At 37.7% G+C, this 18,156-nt stretch overlaps 1 protein-coding gene across 3 annotated transcripts; it reads right to left on the minus strand.

Annotated features, from left to right (window-relative positions):
* Positions 1–1,466: 1,466 nt before the first annotated feature.
* On the minus strand, positions 1,467–16,820 carry ccdc61.L (coiled-coil domain containing 61 L homeolog). Of its 3 annotated transcripts, none has more exons than XM_018229199.2 (14): positions 16,652–16,820; positions 15,939–16,165; positions 15,067–15,149; positions 13,996–14,156; positions 13,766–13,918; positions 13,285–13,495; positions 10,918–11,000; positions 10,545–10,738; positions 4,453–4,531; positions 4,300–4,358; positions 3,346–3,421; positions 2,741–2,810; positions 1,888–1,972; positions 1,467–1,789 (listed from the first exon to the last, which is right to left on the minus strand). In XM_018229199.2, exons 2-14 carry the CDS (start codon positions 16,084–16,086, stop codon positions 1,695–1,697), a joined length of 1,497 nt encoding a protein of 498 aa, XP_018084688.1. In that variant the 5' UTR covers positions 16,087–16,165; positions 16,652–16,820; the 3' UTR covers positions 1,467–1,694. The 3 variants fall into 3 exon arrangements, with proteins under 3 accessions (XP_018084688.1, XP_018084689.1, XP_018084692.1); XM_018229200.2 differs by having other exon boundaries at positions 15,939–16,094; positions 16,652–16,809; XM_018229203.2 differs by lacking the exon at positions 16,652–16,820 and adding an exon at positions 16,416–16,601 and having other exon boundaries at positions 15,939–16,094.
* Between the last annotated feature and the right edge of the window lie 1,336 nt (positions 16,821–18,156).

The following is an 18,156-nucleotide window of genomic DNA, read 5'->3' on the forward strand; positions in this document are numbered from 1 at the left end:
ATTTCTCTAGCTTTCACACATTGATAAACTAAATTGATATTGATTTTTAAAAATCCCATAGAAATGAATAGAAAGTGGCTTACATTTTTTCTGTGGTGAGCTCTTATGTCACATTTTGATAAATCTGTCCCTTAGGAGTTGCGGTTTACCTTCTTTTTATCACTAACATTAAAGGACAAGGAAAATCTATTAATAATATAACTTACCAGACAGAGCAAATAATAGAGAAAATCCCACAATCCATCAGTGCTAAGGTCAGACTTAGTCTGTGCACTAGCCTGCGTGGGGAAGAGACACATGTGCATTATTATTGGGAGCCAGCTTTTTATTCATTCCAAAACAGCACACAGTGAAGAGCGGATGAATTCCAGAGGCCATCTTGATAATGTAGCACAAGGCAAAATGGCATCTGCAACAGAGCTGTAGACGGTAGACTTTGCAGAGGAAAACACAGAAACAGCAAAGGGGCCTCTATAACATACACTTAGAGGAAAGAGTTTCCTTGTCCTTTAATATGCTAAGATGTATTTTGCAACCATTTTGTTTCTCTTTTTACTAAACCTGGCATGCACTGAGTGTCCTAGATCTCCCCCACCAGAAAAAGAAAGATATATAATGTATCCCTCTTCTAAAACAGAAGTATAACATTGCATCATCTGTTATGTCCTTACTGTGAGTACAAAGACACTGGTTTTCTTTATGTAAAAGACAAACATATAAATGAAAAAAAACTGTTTGATTAAGCACATATATATTTGTGATCAAAACAATGAAACCTTATTGAAAGATCTCCTTAAAATACAAACAAAATAAATAAAATTTATGTATAAAACAATGCAAAAAAATAATAGTCACATTTAAATAGTGATCGGTGGTGCAGATGTATTTAGAGTTCATGTAGATTACACAATTTTAAAAAAACCTGATCAGTTAGATATCTGCTGGCCAGTAATGATCACACCAACCACTCCATGTGCTGTATGAATCATATTTCTAAATAATCCGAACACATTTGGCTGTTGTAGACTCTGCTAGGATTGCCTGCCTCTCTTCTACTTTGCCTTTCACTGGATCTTAAGTAAGATGGAGCATTATTGTGCAAAATGAAGTAACAGGAACTTGGATGAAGCAGAGCACACTCAAATGGCTTACCAGAGAACGCCTGGTGCACAGGGTGGAGGTACGGCAGTCCCCAATGTATAATTGAACGAAAGAAACTCTGGCACTCAAGGCAAGTGAAATGCAGGGTTCCCCCTTGCTTTTATTTCTTGTGCAGACGTGCGACGTTTCGGGGTTACCCCCTTTATCAAGCATGCTTGATAAAGGGGGTAACCCCGAAACGTCGCACGTCTGCACAAGAAATAAAAGCAAGGGGGAACCCTGCATTTCACTTGCCTTGAGTGCCAGAGTTTCTTTCGTACAAAATGAAGTAATCAACCGGTAATTTTGATTTCAACACAATATAATGAGGCTTTACGGGGTGAAGTGTGAGAAATGGCAGATGGATCTGTCAGATTACAGAGTGGTCAGGTATTAGACAATGATAAATGTCAGCCTCTCTCATTCTGATCTATATAATAAAAAACTAAGTGAAGCAAGATTAATTAGAAGGGAAACGAATAACTGCGTCCTAAAAGATTCCAACAATGCAATATGGCATAGGAATGTTATTTTGTCCATTTCAGTGCAACCACTTAAGTCAGAGTATCCAGATTCTTCATGTAATCTTGGAGTGCCAGCAGTCGGGCATCAATATCCGAGAGATCAGAAACTGGGTTAAAACGATTTTCTGTAAGGAGGCAAAAAAAAAAGGCAAAAATGTTCTGATACCTATAAAACTAATGGTCCAAGCAAAGACTGTGCAAAACAGAGAGGGTGGGATATTACCTTTCTCACTTTTCCGGTCAGTTTTCCTGTCATATGTTGGGGTACTGGAAAGCCTTTTTCTTCCTGAAGATCTGTTCCTTGTCCCCTAAAATAAAGGGTAATTCAATTTCTTAATTTTAGGGATTAGAAATGGACAGCAACATAAGAATGAATAGATGTACCAAAGAGCTATTATCAGCTCAGTAATGAGAAGTTTCGTTTTACTGGAGTTATCTAAACTACCCTTGCCGTCCCTCGTATATTTCTAGCATTCTGAGCAGATGCTGGATTCTATGTCTGATGAAAACCGGAAAGTGATACTGACACTAAAAAAAAAACAAAAAAAAAAAAACGACTACTTTTTAAAATATGAATGTACATTAAGGGGCACATTTACTAAGGGTCGAATATCGAGGGTTAATTAACCCTCGATATTCGACCCTCAAAGTAAAATCCTTCGACTTCGAATATCGAAGTCAAAGGATTTACCGTAAAGTCTTCGATCGAAGGAAAAATCGTTCGATCGAACGATTAAGTCCTTTGAATCGAGTCCTTCTTTACAAATACCGATAGGATTGTGTGCTTCAGCAAACACAGAGCACAGTCCTACCAGCTTCTGCAGTAACATTTTAGCATGGCATGCGATGTGGGGGAGGTGCAGGGATGGAGAGGAGCTGTGCAGCAGGGGAAAACGGCTAGTGGAGAACACTAAACAATATTTTCACTTTCTGATGTTTGGCCCATTTGCATTTTCTTATAACTTGCAATGTGAATCACAATAAATCTATTTTGAGCATGGGTAAACTGCCTTATTAAGCATAATTCACAGTATAGTGACCCATTAAACAAGAAGGCAGCAATTTGCTCTACTTACATTATTGTGGCTGTTCCAGGTGGATGGAGCAAAAGGCTTTCTCCCTCGTGTTGTAAACCTCTTGCCATTACTGGAAGGACACAGAGTTTGTATTTTCAAAATTGTAATTATGACACTGCAAGCTTATTTTGCTGGCATAAATATGTTGCAAAATAAAACTAACGTAAAGCAGCTAAGTAAAATATGGTGGTAAATCGTACATCATAAAGTAACAACATATCCAGAATAGTGGCATAGTGGATATGCAGTAGGTATAGGCACCCTTTAGCATCATATTATTTAGATGAGAGTTCACCAGCCTGGACCTGCTAAAATGACTGGAAAAAAAATGGCACTGGTGTTCTTGATAAATTGGTATTTTTCTTATTCTTGCACAGGCGTGGTCTAATTCCATCTAACTAAAAGACAAACATGTTGGCCAAAGCGAAGGTAATATGCCAAAACTTGATGTACTTGCATTTTAAGAAAATCGCTTTGATTTTCAATTTGATTTTTGGCAAAATTCCATCAAGTTTTAACTTTTGCCCTTTAACAAATTTGCTCCTAGAGCCTTCTTACAGATCATTATCTGGATAATGCAGAAATGTCACTGCATCAGTAAGTACCCGCTGGCTAGTGGTTCGGTGTCCTCGGTGTCATCCACTGAGCTTTGATAAGACCGATGACTTCCAAGACTTTCAACTGTAATTGGATGAAAAAAATACTGTTTTAATTCATAGAAAGCCCAAGGATTTATGGTTCAGATAAAGGGCATTATAAAGATAAATTATGAATACTGAAAGCTACTCCTATGAGTAAAACTATGATGTTCCTATGTCAAGAAATGTTGCATGAAATGCACGTATGCTGTAAAGGTAATTATACATTACACCACCACAGTTGAAGCAAGGTTTCATTAAGGTTTTTTTTTCATTGAGATTTAAAGCAATACTGACATGCTCCTATAAAAATCATAGGAACTAGTCAGTATCAAGTAAATGCTGCACGCGGAATAGTTCCTCTCAAACCCTCCCTCAAAGCCGCCCCCAGACCCCGCAAACCTATGTTCACCTGACCCTTCGACACTGCTAAATGATATTCTGTACCGTTCGTGTGATGCTGGGCTGGGGCCAGCTCGATCCTTCCATAGGCTGATTATGAATTAAAACAGGAATTTAGCCTATTGAAGGATCACTCCGCCCCAGGCCAACATCACGCTGAAGCAACTCGGAAGATTTGTTAGCCGTGTCAGCCGGTTTGCTGCACACAGGTTTGCTGGGCTGGGGGCTTTGCAGGGAACTATTCAGCGTGCAGCATTTAATTGATACTGACACGTTCCTATGATTTTTATAGGAACGTGTCAGTATCGCTTTAACCAGTTGTCCTGACAAAAGTATGATGACGGTAAACTATATGAATAAATAATTGATTAAAAACCCACAGTGGCTAAATGTATCCCTCCAAAGTTCTACCCAAGAACTTTTCAAACTTGTCCAACATCATTATTTGCATATAATCTTGCCAAAGAACATCAATAGATAATCTGTCCTGTACATGAAGAGCATGGCTATAAAACTTACCGGATGAACTGCGTCTCTGGCCTCTAATACTTGATGGGGATGCTGAAACTCTCCTACCCCTGTGATTTTGCAATGATATGCGGATATCATTAAAAATATCATGCAAAAAAAAAAAAAGGGGGGGGGATACTTTAAAGGAACACAATAGCTTACTTTTTTAGTTCAACGTCCTTCTGCCTACGCTCCCGGTCTTTGACATAAGCTGTAGGATCAAATCGTGGGGGCCGGAGACCTAGGAAAGAGAAGTAGTATACAACATTATACCCCATACTTTAAATTTATCTTTACTACACTAGGCTATTTTACATCTGTGCTCCTTTACTGAACTTGAAATGTATTTACCTGCATACTGTTCTTGATTCTTCTGAATTGTTATTTTTAACAGAAAAGCTTGGAGCCCTTCCTACTTGAATTATGTTGAGACTCATTTGATTTCTGTTAGGAATATACCGAATCCAGGATTCTTTCTGGGATTTGCCCAAGATTCTACCTTTCACCAAGATTTAGATTCAGCTAAATCAAAGTACCTGGCTGAACCAAATCCAAATTCCAAAAATACATTGACTTTTCATTACAAAAACAAGGAAGACAAAAATTGTAACCCAATGAACAGCTTTCCCCCTTGATTCCCTAATTTACATATATAAATTAGGGTTCCGGTTCGGTTTGGCCGAATCTTTCACAAAGGATTCAGTGCATCACCAGTTTCTGTGACAGAAATCCAGATCTGCTTTATTTATCTTGCTAGCATTAGCCTGCTGCCTTGTGAATCATGAAAATGTATTCTAAGTCCCAGGATTGAAGCAGGAATCTATGCTTGCCCTCCCAAGCTGAACTGTTGAAAAAGAAGGAAGGAAGAGAATTGCGCATTTGCAGCTAAATATCATTAAACTTATCGTGGATCATGTAAGATGCATACATATTAATTAAAATAAATTGCAATATGCTAAATATTTTTAGAACACTGGACTGCATCTTATGTGAAAAAATGTTATTAAACAAAACACTGTCAAAATGTAGGCTCTGAGGTCAGATAGGTCTCTCAAAGGAATGTTCTATAGTGCTCTGCCTTCTCAAGGACTCCACAGACTGTCTGAGATTATTTCATTGTAATCCAGAACACAAACATGGAATATAGTTGAAAATTAATCAGCTAAATGGAAAGAATTTAATAGGCATGCTCTAACAGAAGTGCAGTTTCCACAGACTTGAAACACACCCATTACTTATTGCTACAGACTATGTGCGAACATTCAATACCAATGCAGCTTCTGAACTGCAAGGAACACTGGCCCTGCAGAGTGAAATATGATAACTAAACGTATAAGTAAAATCAGAAAAGATAGATAACAGTCAAACTTACACTTCTACTTTGTACAGTGAAAGACACTTTCTCAGTTAAAGGGTACTTAGTGGAGGGAAAAAATGTTTCCCTTTCTGAACGTGCAAGCTAGGATATGGAAAAACAAAGTACTATGCCGTCTGGAAATGGAGCTCTTGGTGTGGGGGCACCCATGTTTGGTCCACACAATTAGAGAGCCTTTCCAGGTTGTGACATCACATGTGTGTGTGATCAAGCAGGGACACTAAGCCTCAGTTGCATGCTTGTGACCCAACATGGCTGCCAGCACCAGGAGTGTCCTCCCATTGTGGGTGCCATACCACTTTTTGCACAAAATAATATTGTTTACCCAATGGAGTGTGGGCTCCATTAGTCTGCACCTTCAGTGAGAAAAACAATTTACGCCCCATAGGTGCCCTTAAGAATTGCTGTACTGTTTCTTAAATAATCAGGTTAGTCTTGAGTATTGCCTTGTCAGCAATCTGTCTCTTAATGCAAGTATAGTGTCAAAGTTGATGAGAGCTAGCACTAATAAATAATCTAGGCAAAGGGAGCACAAAACTATCCTGTACCTAATTATACATTAAAATATGACTTTACCCCTGCATAAAGACAGATTGCCGAGAGGAAGGAAATACCAAAGAGTAACTTGTTTATTTCAGAAAAAGTACAGGTACAGAATTTTTAATTGACATTCTACATTTAGAAAGTTTCTAGTTGTCATCGTGTTAGCTCTTCTTTAAAGGAACAGTTCAGTAAAAAAAAAAAACTGTGCAAATAGATAGGATGTGCAAAATAAAAAAATGTTTCTAGTTATTTAGCCAAAAATGTAATCTATAAAGGCTGGAGTGACTGGACATCTAACATAACAGAACAGAACTATCTGCTTTGCAGCTCTCCAACTCTGAGTTAGTCAGTGACTTGAAGGGGGGCCACATGGGACATAACTGTTCAGTGAGTTTGCAATTGATCCTCAGCATTCAGCTCAGATTCAAAAGCAACAATTATGACCCATGTGCCCCCCCTCAAGTCACTGATTGATTACTGCCTGGTAACCAATCAGTGGAAACCAAGGGAGCTGCAAAGCAGGAAGTAGTGTTCTGGCTGTTATGTTAGATATCCAGTCATTTCAGCCTTTATACATTAAATTTTTACTAATTTAACTATATTATAAACAGTTTTTATTTTGCACAGGCTTCTATTTACCCAGTTTTTATTTTTATACTGAACAATTCCTTTAAACTTTTTACTTTTTAAATTGTCCAACTAAGCAGGATGTGCATAGGTGCCTATGCCCCCTGCTTTACCAATCGAAAAGGACTGTGCATTTGTCTTAATGTTTTGAAGAGGGGCATGTGTGAAAGAAGATATCGGATTTCTGAAATCAATGTCAGTTTCCTCTGCATGTTTAATACTAGATAAACCACAATACCTACATGATTACCTTCAGATAATTTTGATACAAAGAATAAGAAGTCAATTCCAGGGGAATACGTTAGCAAGTCAAGAGTGGAAAATAAGTACAAGAGGCATATATAGAAAGAACACAAAATAAAAAACCTGCTAAAAAACAAAACCTAAAGGTAGCCATACATGGCAGATTACTGGTCTATCTATGCTGCCAGCTGATGGGCCTGACAACCGATATATTGGTGAAAATCAGTCAGATCGCTCAGGCAGGCTGGATTTTCCCCGTCAGATCGAAGATACATCTATGCTTTTATGTGGCCCTTGTTCATACGGCCTATACTAGCAGCAGCTATGATTTGATTGTTGGCTCGAGGGCCACAAACAATTGGATCAGCCAGATATTACCCACCTTCGGAGAAAGATCTGCTCACTGCTGACTTTGCCAACAACCTTTGCAGTCAATAAAGGTTTTGGTTGTGGGGTTAGTTACCTCAACCAAATAACATTTTTAGTTAGAATAAGAATTTTTCAATAATTATACCAAAAAGCTGCTAAGAATACATCCATCTGTAACAAATTTAAGATGGATACAACTTACATCCCAAATAAGAAAATGGTAGCATCTCTTTAACACAGCTTCACACAAAAGGTTCTAGAACAGAACAGGAAATAAGATGGCAGCACAGTGTTCACTAGAATGGTTACCGTGATCTGTGCATTTTTTTATTGAAGGAGCTTGGACCAGGGTTTGAGTTTAGTGATTATAATCACTAGGGATATGCACAACATATCAGCACCCCTCCCTTAACAAGGTTTAAGATTAGCACAGGGAAGACAAATACATGCTTAAAATGTATACACAGCCAAGTGCCATTTTACTTGTACTATACTTGGGGCAATCCGAAATATTATATCACTTCAAATGCTACCTGTAGTTTTAAAATCAGTTTACCTGGCAGGACCAGGGATCTCTGAATTTAATATAGCAGAGCATCTGCCAAACAGATGAACAGCTTTAAATAGGTGGTGATATAATGTTAATAAATAGTTACATTCAAATCAGTTCACAATTTCTTGTAATATTCTTCTAACTACTCAAAATCTTCACATACATGCATTCAAGTCCTAGACCTGAACCAATTTTCTACAATTTCTTTCCACTTTATAATCAGGCTTTATTATAAATATTCAGCAACTCTTAAAAAACGTTTTTTAGAGAAGCATACCCTCTTCTAGAGTACCAATGCTTCATGATACACTATAAGCTGCCACCACCAGCTAAGAACAATATTCTTATTACTGAATCTGCCTGATTTGGACATTATGAAATGCCACCACCTTATGAAATTTTAAGCCCTCCTCCTGAAGTGTGATAGCACTGATTTAAAAGAAAACTATATTCCCAACATTAACACACAGTCCATGTGTAAAGTATGGCTTAATTTGAATAAAGCATCATCATAAAAATTTACTTTCTAGAAGCATGTGCCATCGGATTATCCCAAATAGAAAAAAGGATATTTGTACTAAAGGCTGCCATCTGGCTTGTACCAATCACTGTGCTCACACACAAACCAAGGGCACACATACATATGCTATGTTATACCAGCTAATGAATGGACACAGCTTGTTCTTATACCCCACACTTCTTTCTTTACAATTAGCAATTATTCCTGCCATTTGATCTTTAAAGGAAGTCACAAAATGGTGGCTCGTTTACGGATATGTATGTGCCACTTTGGTAAGATTCTTTCATAGGTCACTTATTATGGTATAAATTGGATAAGTATTCATTATTACTTTCCTTTTAAGGTATTGTTCACAATCCAAAACCTTTTTCAGTACAGTTGTTTTCAGACTGTTTAAAAGAAAATTACTTTTTTTCAGCTGCTTTCCATTTTTGTTTCTTACCAAAACTGATCTTTAAATTTAAATTGTCCTGTCTCTGGTGTTTAGTAATTCAGGTCCAGATTCTGAAATATTGCAATTTGCTACATCATTTGAAACATTTCTTGGCAGCATATGTGGAATATTAGCAACTATTGTGTCAATTCTAACAGCTGTCTTTAATGAAATTTAGAGATTCTGCTCAGCAGGGCCAGAGATAATAAATGTATCAACTAATGCAGGGGTCCCAACCTTTTATACTTTACATATAACTCAAGAGTTGGAGAATAACACAAGCATGAAAAAGTTCCTGGGGGTGCCAAATAAAGGCTTTGATTGGCTATTTGGAAGTCCCTATGTGGACTTGCAGATATGAGGCTCTGTTTGTCAGTACACCTGATTTTTATGCAATCAAAACTTGCATCCAAGCCAGGAATTCAGAAATAAGCACCTGCTTTGAGGCAAATGGGAGCAACATCCAAGGGGTTGGTGAGCAACATGTTGCTCATGAGCCACTGGTCTGGAATCGCTGCACTAATGTATCAATATAGAACAGTTTACAGTCAGTGACCCCCCCCTCCCAAGCTGCTTCAGAAAGACACAAGAATGTGAAAAATGAAACTTTAAAGTTCAATATTAGAAAAAGTGTCACAAATAAATAGAAGGTAATTGAAACAGAAAAGTCTTTATTTCTGGAGAACTTACCAACTTAAAGTGGAACTGTTTGAAAAATGTAAATCTCATACGGTTCAGCATACTGAAATAAGAAACGTTCTAAATATAATCAATTAAAATTCTGTACTCTTTCTGAAATAATAAAGTATTTCTTCACTATCCCTCTCTCAGCATCTGTTTCTCTTCATTCAGAAGTTGGGTGTCATATTTTCATTGACAGATCCAATATATCTTTTAGGGGGGCTCCCTTTCTGTTAAGAGCCAATTCAAATAACGGATTCTAGCACGAACAAAATCTAACAAAATAACTGACTTTGGCACAAACCCTGCATGTGCTGAAACAGAATTTCAGGTGATTTAATAGAGTGAGCTCTAATACATCTTCAAGACAAAGGGAGCCCACCCCTAAAAGATACATTGGATTTAACAGTAATTCAAAATCAGACTCCCAGCTCCTGCATGAAGAGAGAAAGATGCTGAGAGGTGGAGAGTGAAGACTAACTCGATTATTTCAGAAATGATTCAGAAATTTTAAAATTAATTATATATATATATATATATATATATATATATATATATATATATATATAAAATATCTTATTTCAGTATAATGCAGCTTATATTAAATTCATTTATATTAAATTATCTAGTCTTGGCAGGCAAACAACCCTTGAAGACCAAGGACAGGTCAGGTAATATGCAAAGCATGGTCCTGTGTGTAAGTCACTGGTTACCGACTTAGCAATGGTTTCTAAAACAAGAATAAGACTGGAAAACTAAATATAGTATCTGTAGCTATTGACACTTTAATATGCTTCTCTCCCCCAAAATTACTAAAGAGGAAAATAAGATTTAAAATGATAAGACCAAAAATGCTTATATAGTGACTCTAGTATGTTTCAAGAAGCAGTTAGAATAAAAAAGGACTTACCAACAGGTGATGGGGATAACCTTGGCTGCCTAGTTAAGCTTCTCCTCTCACAAGAACTTCGTCCACTTCTTTCTCTTGATGTAGACCTTTCCCTCCTTGTCCCCGCTTCACCTCGTGATCCACTGCGGTGTGTGGGTGCCAGGCCAACAGATCCTGCTCGGTTCTGTGGGGAGGGCCCAGTTGGAGTAACACGCCTATGGGAAAAATGAAGATATTTAAAAAAAAAAATTTTTTTTTTTACAGAGTTCTTTACAATAAAAAAATTTAAAAAAAAAAAAAAACACAAAAGAAAAATAAGTAGCTTTTGTGTGAGACACTTGTAAATAAAAAAAATAGATCTGTTTCAAGCCTCTAGGCTTTCTTCGCTTCTTACCCTCGCTTGTACATTGCTAATTCATTACTCAGACTTTTCACCTTCAGCCGCAGTGTGCGTTCCGAAGCCCGAGCTTCATCGAGCTAACACAAAAAGAGAATGAGCTTATTGTGAATTATCTAAATGATGAAGGTGGATTTTAAAACATCTTCATCATTTATTTATATGGCCCGACAAGTTACGCAGTGCTTTACCTTTGTTTATAATAGACCGGAAAAAAATGGTGAAAAACAAGCAAGGGCTTACAGAGAACAATAGGATTAGAGGGCCCTACACGCGAGAGTTTACAAACTAAAGGTTAGGGTACAATTGAGTTCCAGAGAAAAGCAGAGGCCCAAGAAAAGTCTTGTAGACGAAAATGAGCAGAAGCAATGAGAGGAGAAGGAAGGCGAAAGGCAGAAGCAGAGCGAAGGTTGCGTGAAGGAGAGTATTTGGAGATGAAATATAGGGAGAGGCTTTGCCGTTAAAGGCCTTGAATGTAAGTGTGAGTAGTTTTAATTTGATTCTAGAGGAGATCGGGTTGCCAGTGAAGAGATATGCATAGGGGAGCAGCTGATGGTGAGCGGTGAGATAGCAGCAGCATTTAGGACAGGTTGTAGTTGTGAAAGGCGACTTGTTGGAATACGAGGAGTAGGTTGCAGTAATCAAGGCGGGAGATGATGAGAGACTGAAAAGGTGTTTTGCAAATGTTTTGATGTGTGGTACAAAAGACAAATAAGAGTCTAAGATAACTCCTAGGCAGTGTGCCTGTGTGGTAGAATGAAAGGTGGTGTGGCTTACTGAGAGTGATATCTGAGGAACAGGGGAAGATTTTGGAGGAAATATATTGAGTTTTGTTTTTGAAAGATTTAGTTTCAGGTGGCGCTGTGACAGCAGAGAGGCTGTCTATAACTTGGGAAAGGACAGAAGGAGAGAGGTCAGGAGTAGACAAGTAGAGTTGGGTGTCATCAGCATAAAGGTGACGACTGAATATGTATTCCTAGTGAAGTAGTATAGAGCGAGAACAGCAGAGGGCGTAGAACAGAGTCCGGAGGAACTTCAACAGAGAGAAGGAACATAAAAGAAGTAGAGTTAGAGAAGGCAACTTTAAAGGAACAGTCAGACAGATAAGATGTAAACCATGAAAGGGCAGTGTCACGAATGCCAGCTGAGTATAGAATGTCTAGGAGGAGCGGATGGTCAACTGTGTCAAAGGCTGCAGAGAGATCTAGAAGGAGGAGTATGGAATAGTGAATTTTAGACTTTGCCAGTAGAAGATCATTGGTTACTTTGGTGAGTGCAGTTTCAGTTGAGTGTGTTGGGCAGAAGCCAGATTGCAGTGGGTCGAGAAGGGAGTTGTGAGAGAGATGCTGTATCTGGCATTTGTAAACAAGCCTTTCCAGCAATTTTGGATGTGAATGGAAAAAGGAAAACCTGACGATCGTTGGCAGGAATGCTGGGATCAAGGGAAGGTTTTTTGAGGATAGGAGTGATTAATGCTTCTTTGTATAAAGATGGAAAAGTACCAGTAGAATGAAAGGTTGAATAAGTGGGTAAGTGCAGGAGAGAGTATATCAAAGATTGGATAAAGGAGGCAAGATGGTATGTAATATGTTCCCTTTAAACCTTAACCAGAATTAAAAGAAATGGATATTGACAGTCATCCAATTCGGGAAAGCCTAACTACATTTTCAGCAGCTTGTAAAATTTTACTTTCATTTTTGCATAAAGTGTTCTGGGCTTAAGTAGTCCAGATCTTTATTGTCATCTTGACCGCATAAGAAACTTACAGTTATTACAAAATTATTAACATATTGCTACATGAGGCAGGGATGTCACATGGCTTCTGCAGCATACAAGTGCTGTGAATTATAACCTTCCTATTCAACGCCATTCAGAGTTTTACTGAATATTTTCAAGGGAGAAAAAATGGAAGGTAAAGTTTATTATTAATCATTAAAACCCCCATGACTGTATGAGGTGCAGACTAACTGGACTTGACTATTTACAGACAGAACCAAGGCAAAATTTGCATCTGGTTAGTGTTTTTAACCTCTTCATTTCACCAATAACATTCAGGACAAACAGACATTTTTATTTTATTTTTTTTTAAACATCGGGGCATAATTATGGTGTATAATCTAGGAAAACATTGTTAAATCAAGGAAAAGGCTCCCACATTGAAATGCTTCATAAGAAAAATTGTGTAAAATGTGAGAAACCCTAAAATCAGGGTATGTAAAATTGAGGTTTCACTGTAATTTTTAATGTATCAAAAATATTTGGAGATATGATACTCTATTATTTCTTATGTTGCATATGAGTAGATGCCAAAGGCTGATTCACCCAGAGTTTTAAATGACTGTACTCATGAGGAGTGATCATTACCTGTTCTTGTAGTTGTCTGCATTCCTCACGCCTCTTTGTAGCAGCTCGTTGACTCCGAATTCGCTCTTTCTGTAATTCTGCTTCCAAAGTCTCAACTGCCCTTTTCAAGATCCGTACGTGACTTGCCTCTTTGCTGCTGGGAATCTCTACATCTTGTAATCTCTCTAAAGCAATTTCTGCCTCACGCTTTTCATCCACCACCCGCAGGAGCCTTGAGAAGAGAAATAAAAAAGGATAAGATCTCTATGAGGTTATGTAATATCAGGAGCAAAATTGGTACACTACTTATCACTTATAGGAACCAATCAACAGGTAACATTTTCTGGTCACCTGTTTAATTGCCATTGATTACTGCTCCTGGGAAAACTTTGTGCCTTTTATTACAAATGGGGGTTAGAATTTCACTGAGAAAAGGATTATTTTCTAGAACTAACTGTTAACTCACACTTTTCCTTTTTATAAATATCCTACTGTTACTCACTCTTCTCGCAATCGCCGAACTTCACTTTCCCTGGACCCATCTCCAGTAGACACCCTAAGAGCTGCTAGCTCCTCCTTTAATTCTCGAATTACTTGACGCAGATAAACAGGGTCTGGCTTTCCAACATATGGCAGCGGTAGAGGGTAGTGTATCCTATTAATTTAGAAAAACCAGTGAAAAAAAAGAAGAATAAAGCAAACTTAAGTGATATTAGAGGACAAAGAACTAACCTATCAAACTCAACGGAGTAGATAAGTATCAGGTAACGCTTGGAGCTGAGCGCAGAACTTTTAGGGGGTGGGGCTTGACGAGAAGCCCCTCCCGCTTTCCTATGCCGAAGCAATTCCAGATCTGCATAAGTCAAAAGGTCCAGTGTCACAGACTCACTGCTCTGTTTAAAAAAAAAATACAAATAAATGTTTTAGCCAATAAATGTGTTTCCCAACTTTGATTTGTTTGGTTTATTTGACAAATTAAGTTAAGCAAAGTACAAGATTATAAAAGATGTTTAGATTGATTAAAAAGAAGGAAGTGCTGTTTTGTTTAATTATTAGTACAGGTTAGGCTTACTGAAAATTATTACATTTATATATATCGGATTTATATGCCTGCTATGATTTTAAATTAGGGATGCACTGAATCCACTATTTTTGATTCAGCCGAACCCCCGAATACTTCACGAAAGATTTGTCCGAATACTGAACCAAATCCTAATTTGCATATGCAAATTAGGGGTGGGAAGGGGAAAACATTCTTTACTTCCTTGTTGATTCGGTTCGGCAGGGCAGAAGGCTTCGGCCAAATCCTGCTGAAAAAGGCAGAATCCTGGATTCAGTGCATCCCTATTTGAAATACAATGGCTTATGAATGGTATACATGTGTTAGTAAGTTTCTAAAGGCAATAAAAAGATTTAGCCTTAGAACATTTGTGTACGATAACTTACTCAATGGAGGGAAATGTATACAATAACATTTAAAAATATATATGAAAGTTAATATGCATAATAGCCTGATCTAATTTTCCTGGATCATTGCTGCTATTGAGACGCTATGTAACTATGAGTAACTATGTATAACCTATTATTTCATGTTTCATGCTTTACAGAATCATTATGCCATTGCCTTTTGGGTCCAATAACTCTTAAACACTTAACTAATGTTAATGCTTCTGACATAAAGCCCAAATACCATGCTACAGTCATGTTTGGCTTGATATGCAGAAAAGAATGCGCTCTATAACAAACTTCTGCCACCACCTCAAAACAGCTGTCATAGAAATGTGTGGGAACACAAAAGGCTACCTGAGTAAGAGCAGAATGTAGCATGTTGCAGAAGATGGAAAACTGTTTGAAATTTCCAGTCTTATGTGTGAGGTCCTCTATAACTGGAAGAGAAAATATTAAACATTATTTTCAAAGAAATATGACTTGTCTTAGAACTAGAATGCCTGATTTACGAACATAGATGCTAAATTGCATTAGCACACTTAATCATAACAAGTGATGATTCTTTTATGGATTCTGCTACAGTTAAGAAAATTAAGTGAAAACCTGATCTTTTTTGCTTTATTGTCACAAGGCTAATTTCTTAAGATTGGTTTACAAAATAATTAGAAACATTTTTTCTTTGAACCAGAAAATCAGTCAAAAAAAAAAAAAGCCCAGGACAAACATTTTGCTGTTGACATAAAAAAAATATAAACAGATTTCTTTTCACGTGAACAATTTAAGATGGCATACAACTTTCAAACCATTCCATAAATGACGCTGCTCATTCAGGTATAGCTACAGTGATCTGATTTGAGCACCCCAATCAGGTTTTTGAGGATTCCTTGATGCAAACTTTAACAGTGACTGCCTAGATGGAAGGTTTGCTTTATAGGCAGAGCTATATAGTCTAAATAATCATGAAATATAGACACATTACTGTGCCACTGGAATAAGCATCAAGCAAACGCCAATAGCTAGGTGGACCTGACAAGGAACTATAGTTTATATTTTCTTTCAATTTAGATAAGAGACATATACAAGAGATGATCTTGTATTAGATTAGATAAGAGACATATACAAGAGATGATCTATTTGGAGCTGCAGTTAAATACATCAAGTTCTATACATGATGGCAATTTAAAAAAAACCCCATTTAAAAGAAAATGTCTCCCACTTCTACTCACATTGAGCATCAAATTCTCCTCTCCATTGTTCTGTGGTCACAGCATCCTCCACTTCTACTTCTAGGCGATCACCAGTGACACGGACTCGCACCGCATGTTCCAGCCCACGAAATACACACCGGGCTTCAGCAAACTCTGTATCCTCCATTGTGGATTCTATTGCAGATAAAGGATAGGAATAGGAAGTCTTTATATGGGTGACAAGGCACTGGCTGAGCTGTGTAGGGCTGGGGATGCAAACATTACATTTGAATCAGTAAGTGAGATAACAAAGGAGACATTTTTGTTTACATCTTACTCTAACTGTAAACAAACAAGGCTTTTACCTGTAGTTCAAGGAATCTAATCCATCACCATTGTGATGCTATGGATTGCAGGTAGAAGTTGGACACCATCTTATTTTACGCAAACACAATCATAAAACAGTATATACATAAGTAAATAGTAGTTGATTAAAATCTGGGGCGCTGCACTTACTTGGATTCCCGGGCCCCCTGTTGTTAGTGAGCTGCAGACTTCAGTAAAGGAGTGCGGTTGCTAGGGTGCAGTATAGAAGCTGTGTAGGGAACAGAATATGCAGCTGCCATAGCAACCGCCTTTCAATCTAAGGTTTTGCAGTTCACTGACAGCGGGGACTGTAATCCAAGTAAGTGCATAATGACCGTCAGTACCGTTTTTCCTAATACATCCCGCTGTCCCTGATCGCTACTTACATCTCATGAAAAACTGTAAACTGCAAGCCGCTTCCTCCTGTCTAGTGTCTAACAGAAAATCCCACCGCCAAAACTCACATCACGCGAGACTGGAGTAACGACTACACGTATGCGCAGTGACGCATCAGAAAGCCGCTTGTGGGCGTGACTAGTCGGCGTAGCTCTACGTTACGCAGTCGGACGTTGTTAGCTGGGCGTTGCTCACAATTTGTTTTTACTCTGCTACCACCGCCTACTTCTTGTTAAAGAACAAATTCTTTCGAATTGGTTTCCCGCTTTTCTTTCCGCCACCTAATCTCCTAATATTTACTCAGACGTTATTTATAATTTCTGCTCCACGAATTTAAAAAAAAGGTCCTTTAACTGGTTGTTAGTACCTGCTGCCAACAGAGCATACTCTCCCAATATGACTGAAAAGGGTTTTTAAGCAAACTAGGGGCAAGTGAAATTGTCATCTTTTTAAAAGCATTGTTCACCTTTGAGTTAACTTTTAGTATGATGTAGGGAGTGATAGTCTAAGACAATTTACAATTGTTTTTCATATTTTTTTATTTGTTGCTTTTGAGTTATTTAGCGGTTTATTGGGCAGCTCTCCAGTTTGCCGTTTTAGTAATCTGGTTGTTGGGGTTCAAATTACCCTAGCAACCATACATTGATTTGAATAAGAGACTGGGATATGAATAGGAGAGGCTCTGAATAGAAAGATGAGTAATAAAAAGTAGCAATAACAATAAATGTGTAGCCTTACAGAGCATTTCTTTTTAGATGGGGTCAGTGACCCCCATTTGAAAGCTGGAAAGAGTCAGAAGAAGAAGGCAAATAATTAAAAAACTATAAAAAAAAATAATGAAGACCAATTGAAGGGTTGCTTAGAGTTGATCATTCTATAACATACTACAAGTGAATTTAACGGTTAACCACCCCTTTAAATGTAACTTATGTTATAGAAAGGCCAATTCTAAGCAGCTTTTAAATGGGCGTCGCTGACTCCCTTCTAAAAAAAACAAATGCTCTGTAAGGCTACAAATGTATTGTTATTGCTAATTCTTATTACTGATCCTTCTATTCAGGCCCTATTCATATTCCAGTCTCTTATTCGAATCAATGCGTGGTTGCTAGGGTAATTTGGACCCTAGTTGCTAGATTGGTTAAAATGCAAATTGAAGAGCTGCTGAATAAAAAGATAAATAACTTGTGGTTAGGTTAACACATCTTCTTTAAAAGAATGATGGGAGCAAGATTTCTGTAAAGAAAAAGTTAAGTGAAATTGTTAACCAAGGCTGTAACGGTGGCCATACATGGGTAGATTTAATCTGCCTTTTTAGGCAAATTTTCTTCTTACTCCAGCTTTCAAATGGGGGTCATTGAGCCCATCTGAAAAAAACTCTGTAAAGCTACAAATAGTTTTTTATGACTTATCTTTCTATTCAGGTCCACTCCTATTCATATTTCAGTCTCTTATTCAAATTAAGGCATGGTTGCTAGGGTAGTTTGGACCCTAGCAA

This window comes from Xenopus laevis, chromosome 8L (assembly GCF_017654675.1).
Source record: "Xenopus laevis strain J_2021 chromosome 8L, Xenopus_laevis_v10.1, whole genome shotgun sequence".
NCBI classification, from domain to species: domain Eukaryota; kingdom Metazoa; phylum Chordata; class Amphibia; order Anura; family Pipidae; genus Xenopus; species Xenopus laevis.

What these genes read in the sequence shown, in the direction of transcription:
- ccdc61.L (XM_018229199.2), bottom strand. Translation starts at nt 16,086, where the DNA reads ATGGAGGATACAGAGTTTGCTGAAGCCCGGTGTGTATTTCGTGGGCTG. An exon ending in TACATTCTGCTCTTACTCAG is followed by an intron (nt 14,157 to 15,066) that starts GTAGCCTTTTGT and finishes TTTTTTAAACAG; the next exon opens with AGCAGTGAGTCTGTGACACT. An exon ending in GTTCGGCGATTGCGAGAAGA is followed by an intron (nt 13,496 to 13,765) that starts GTGAGTAACAGT and finishes TCTCTTCTCAAG; the next exon opens with GCTCCTGCGGGTGGTGGATG.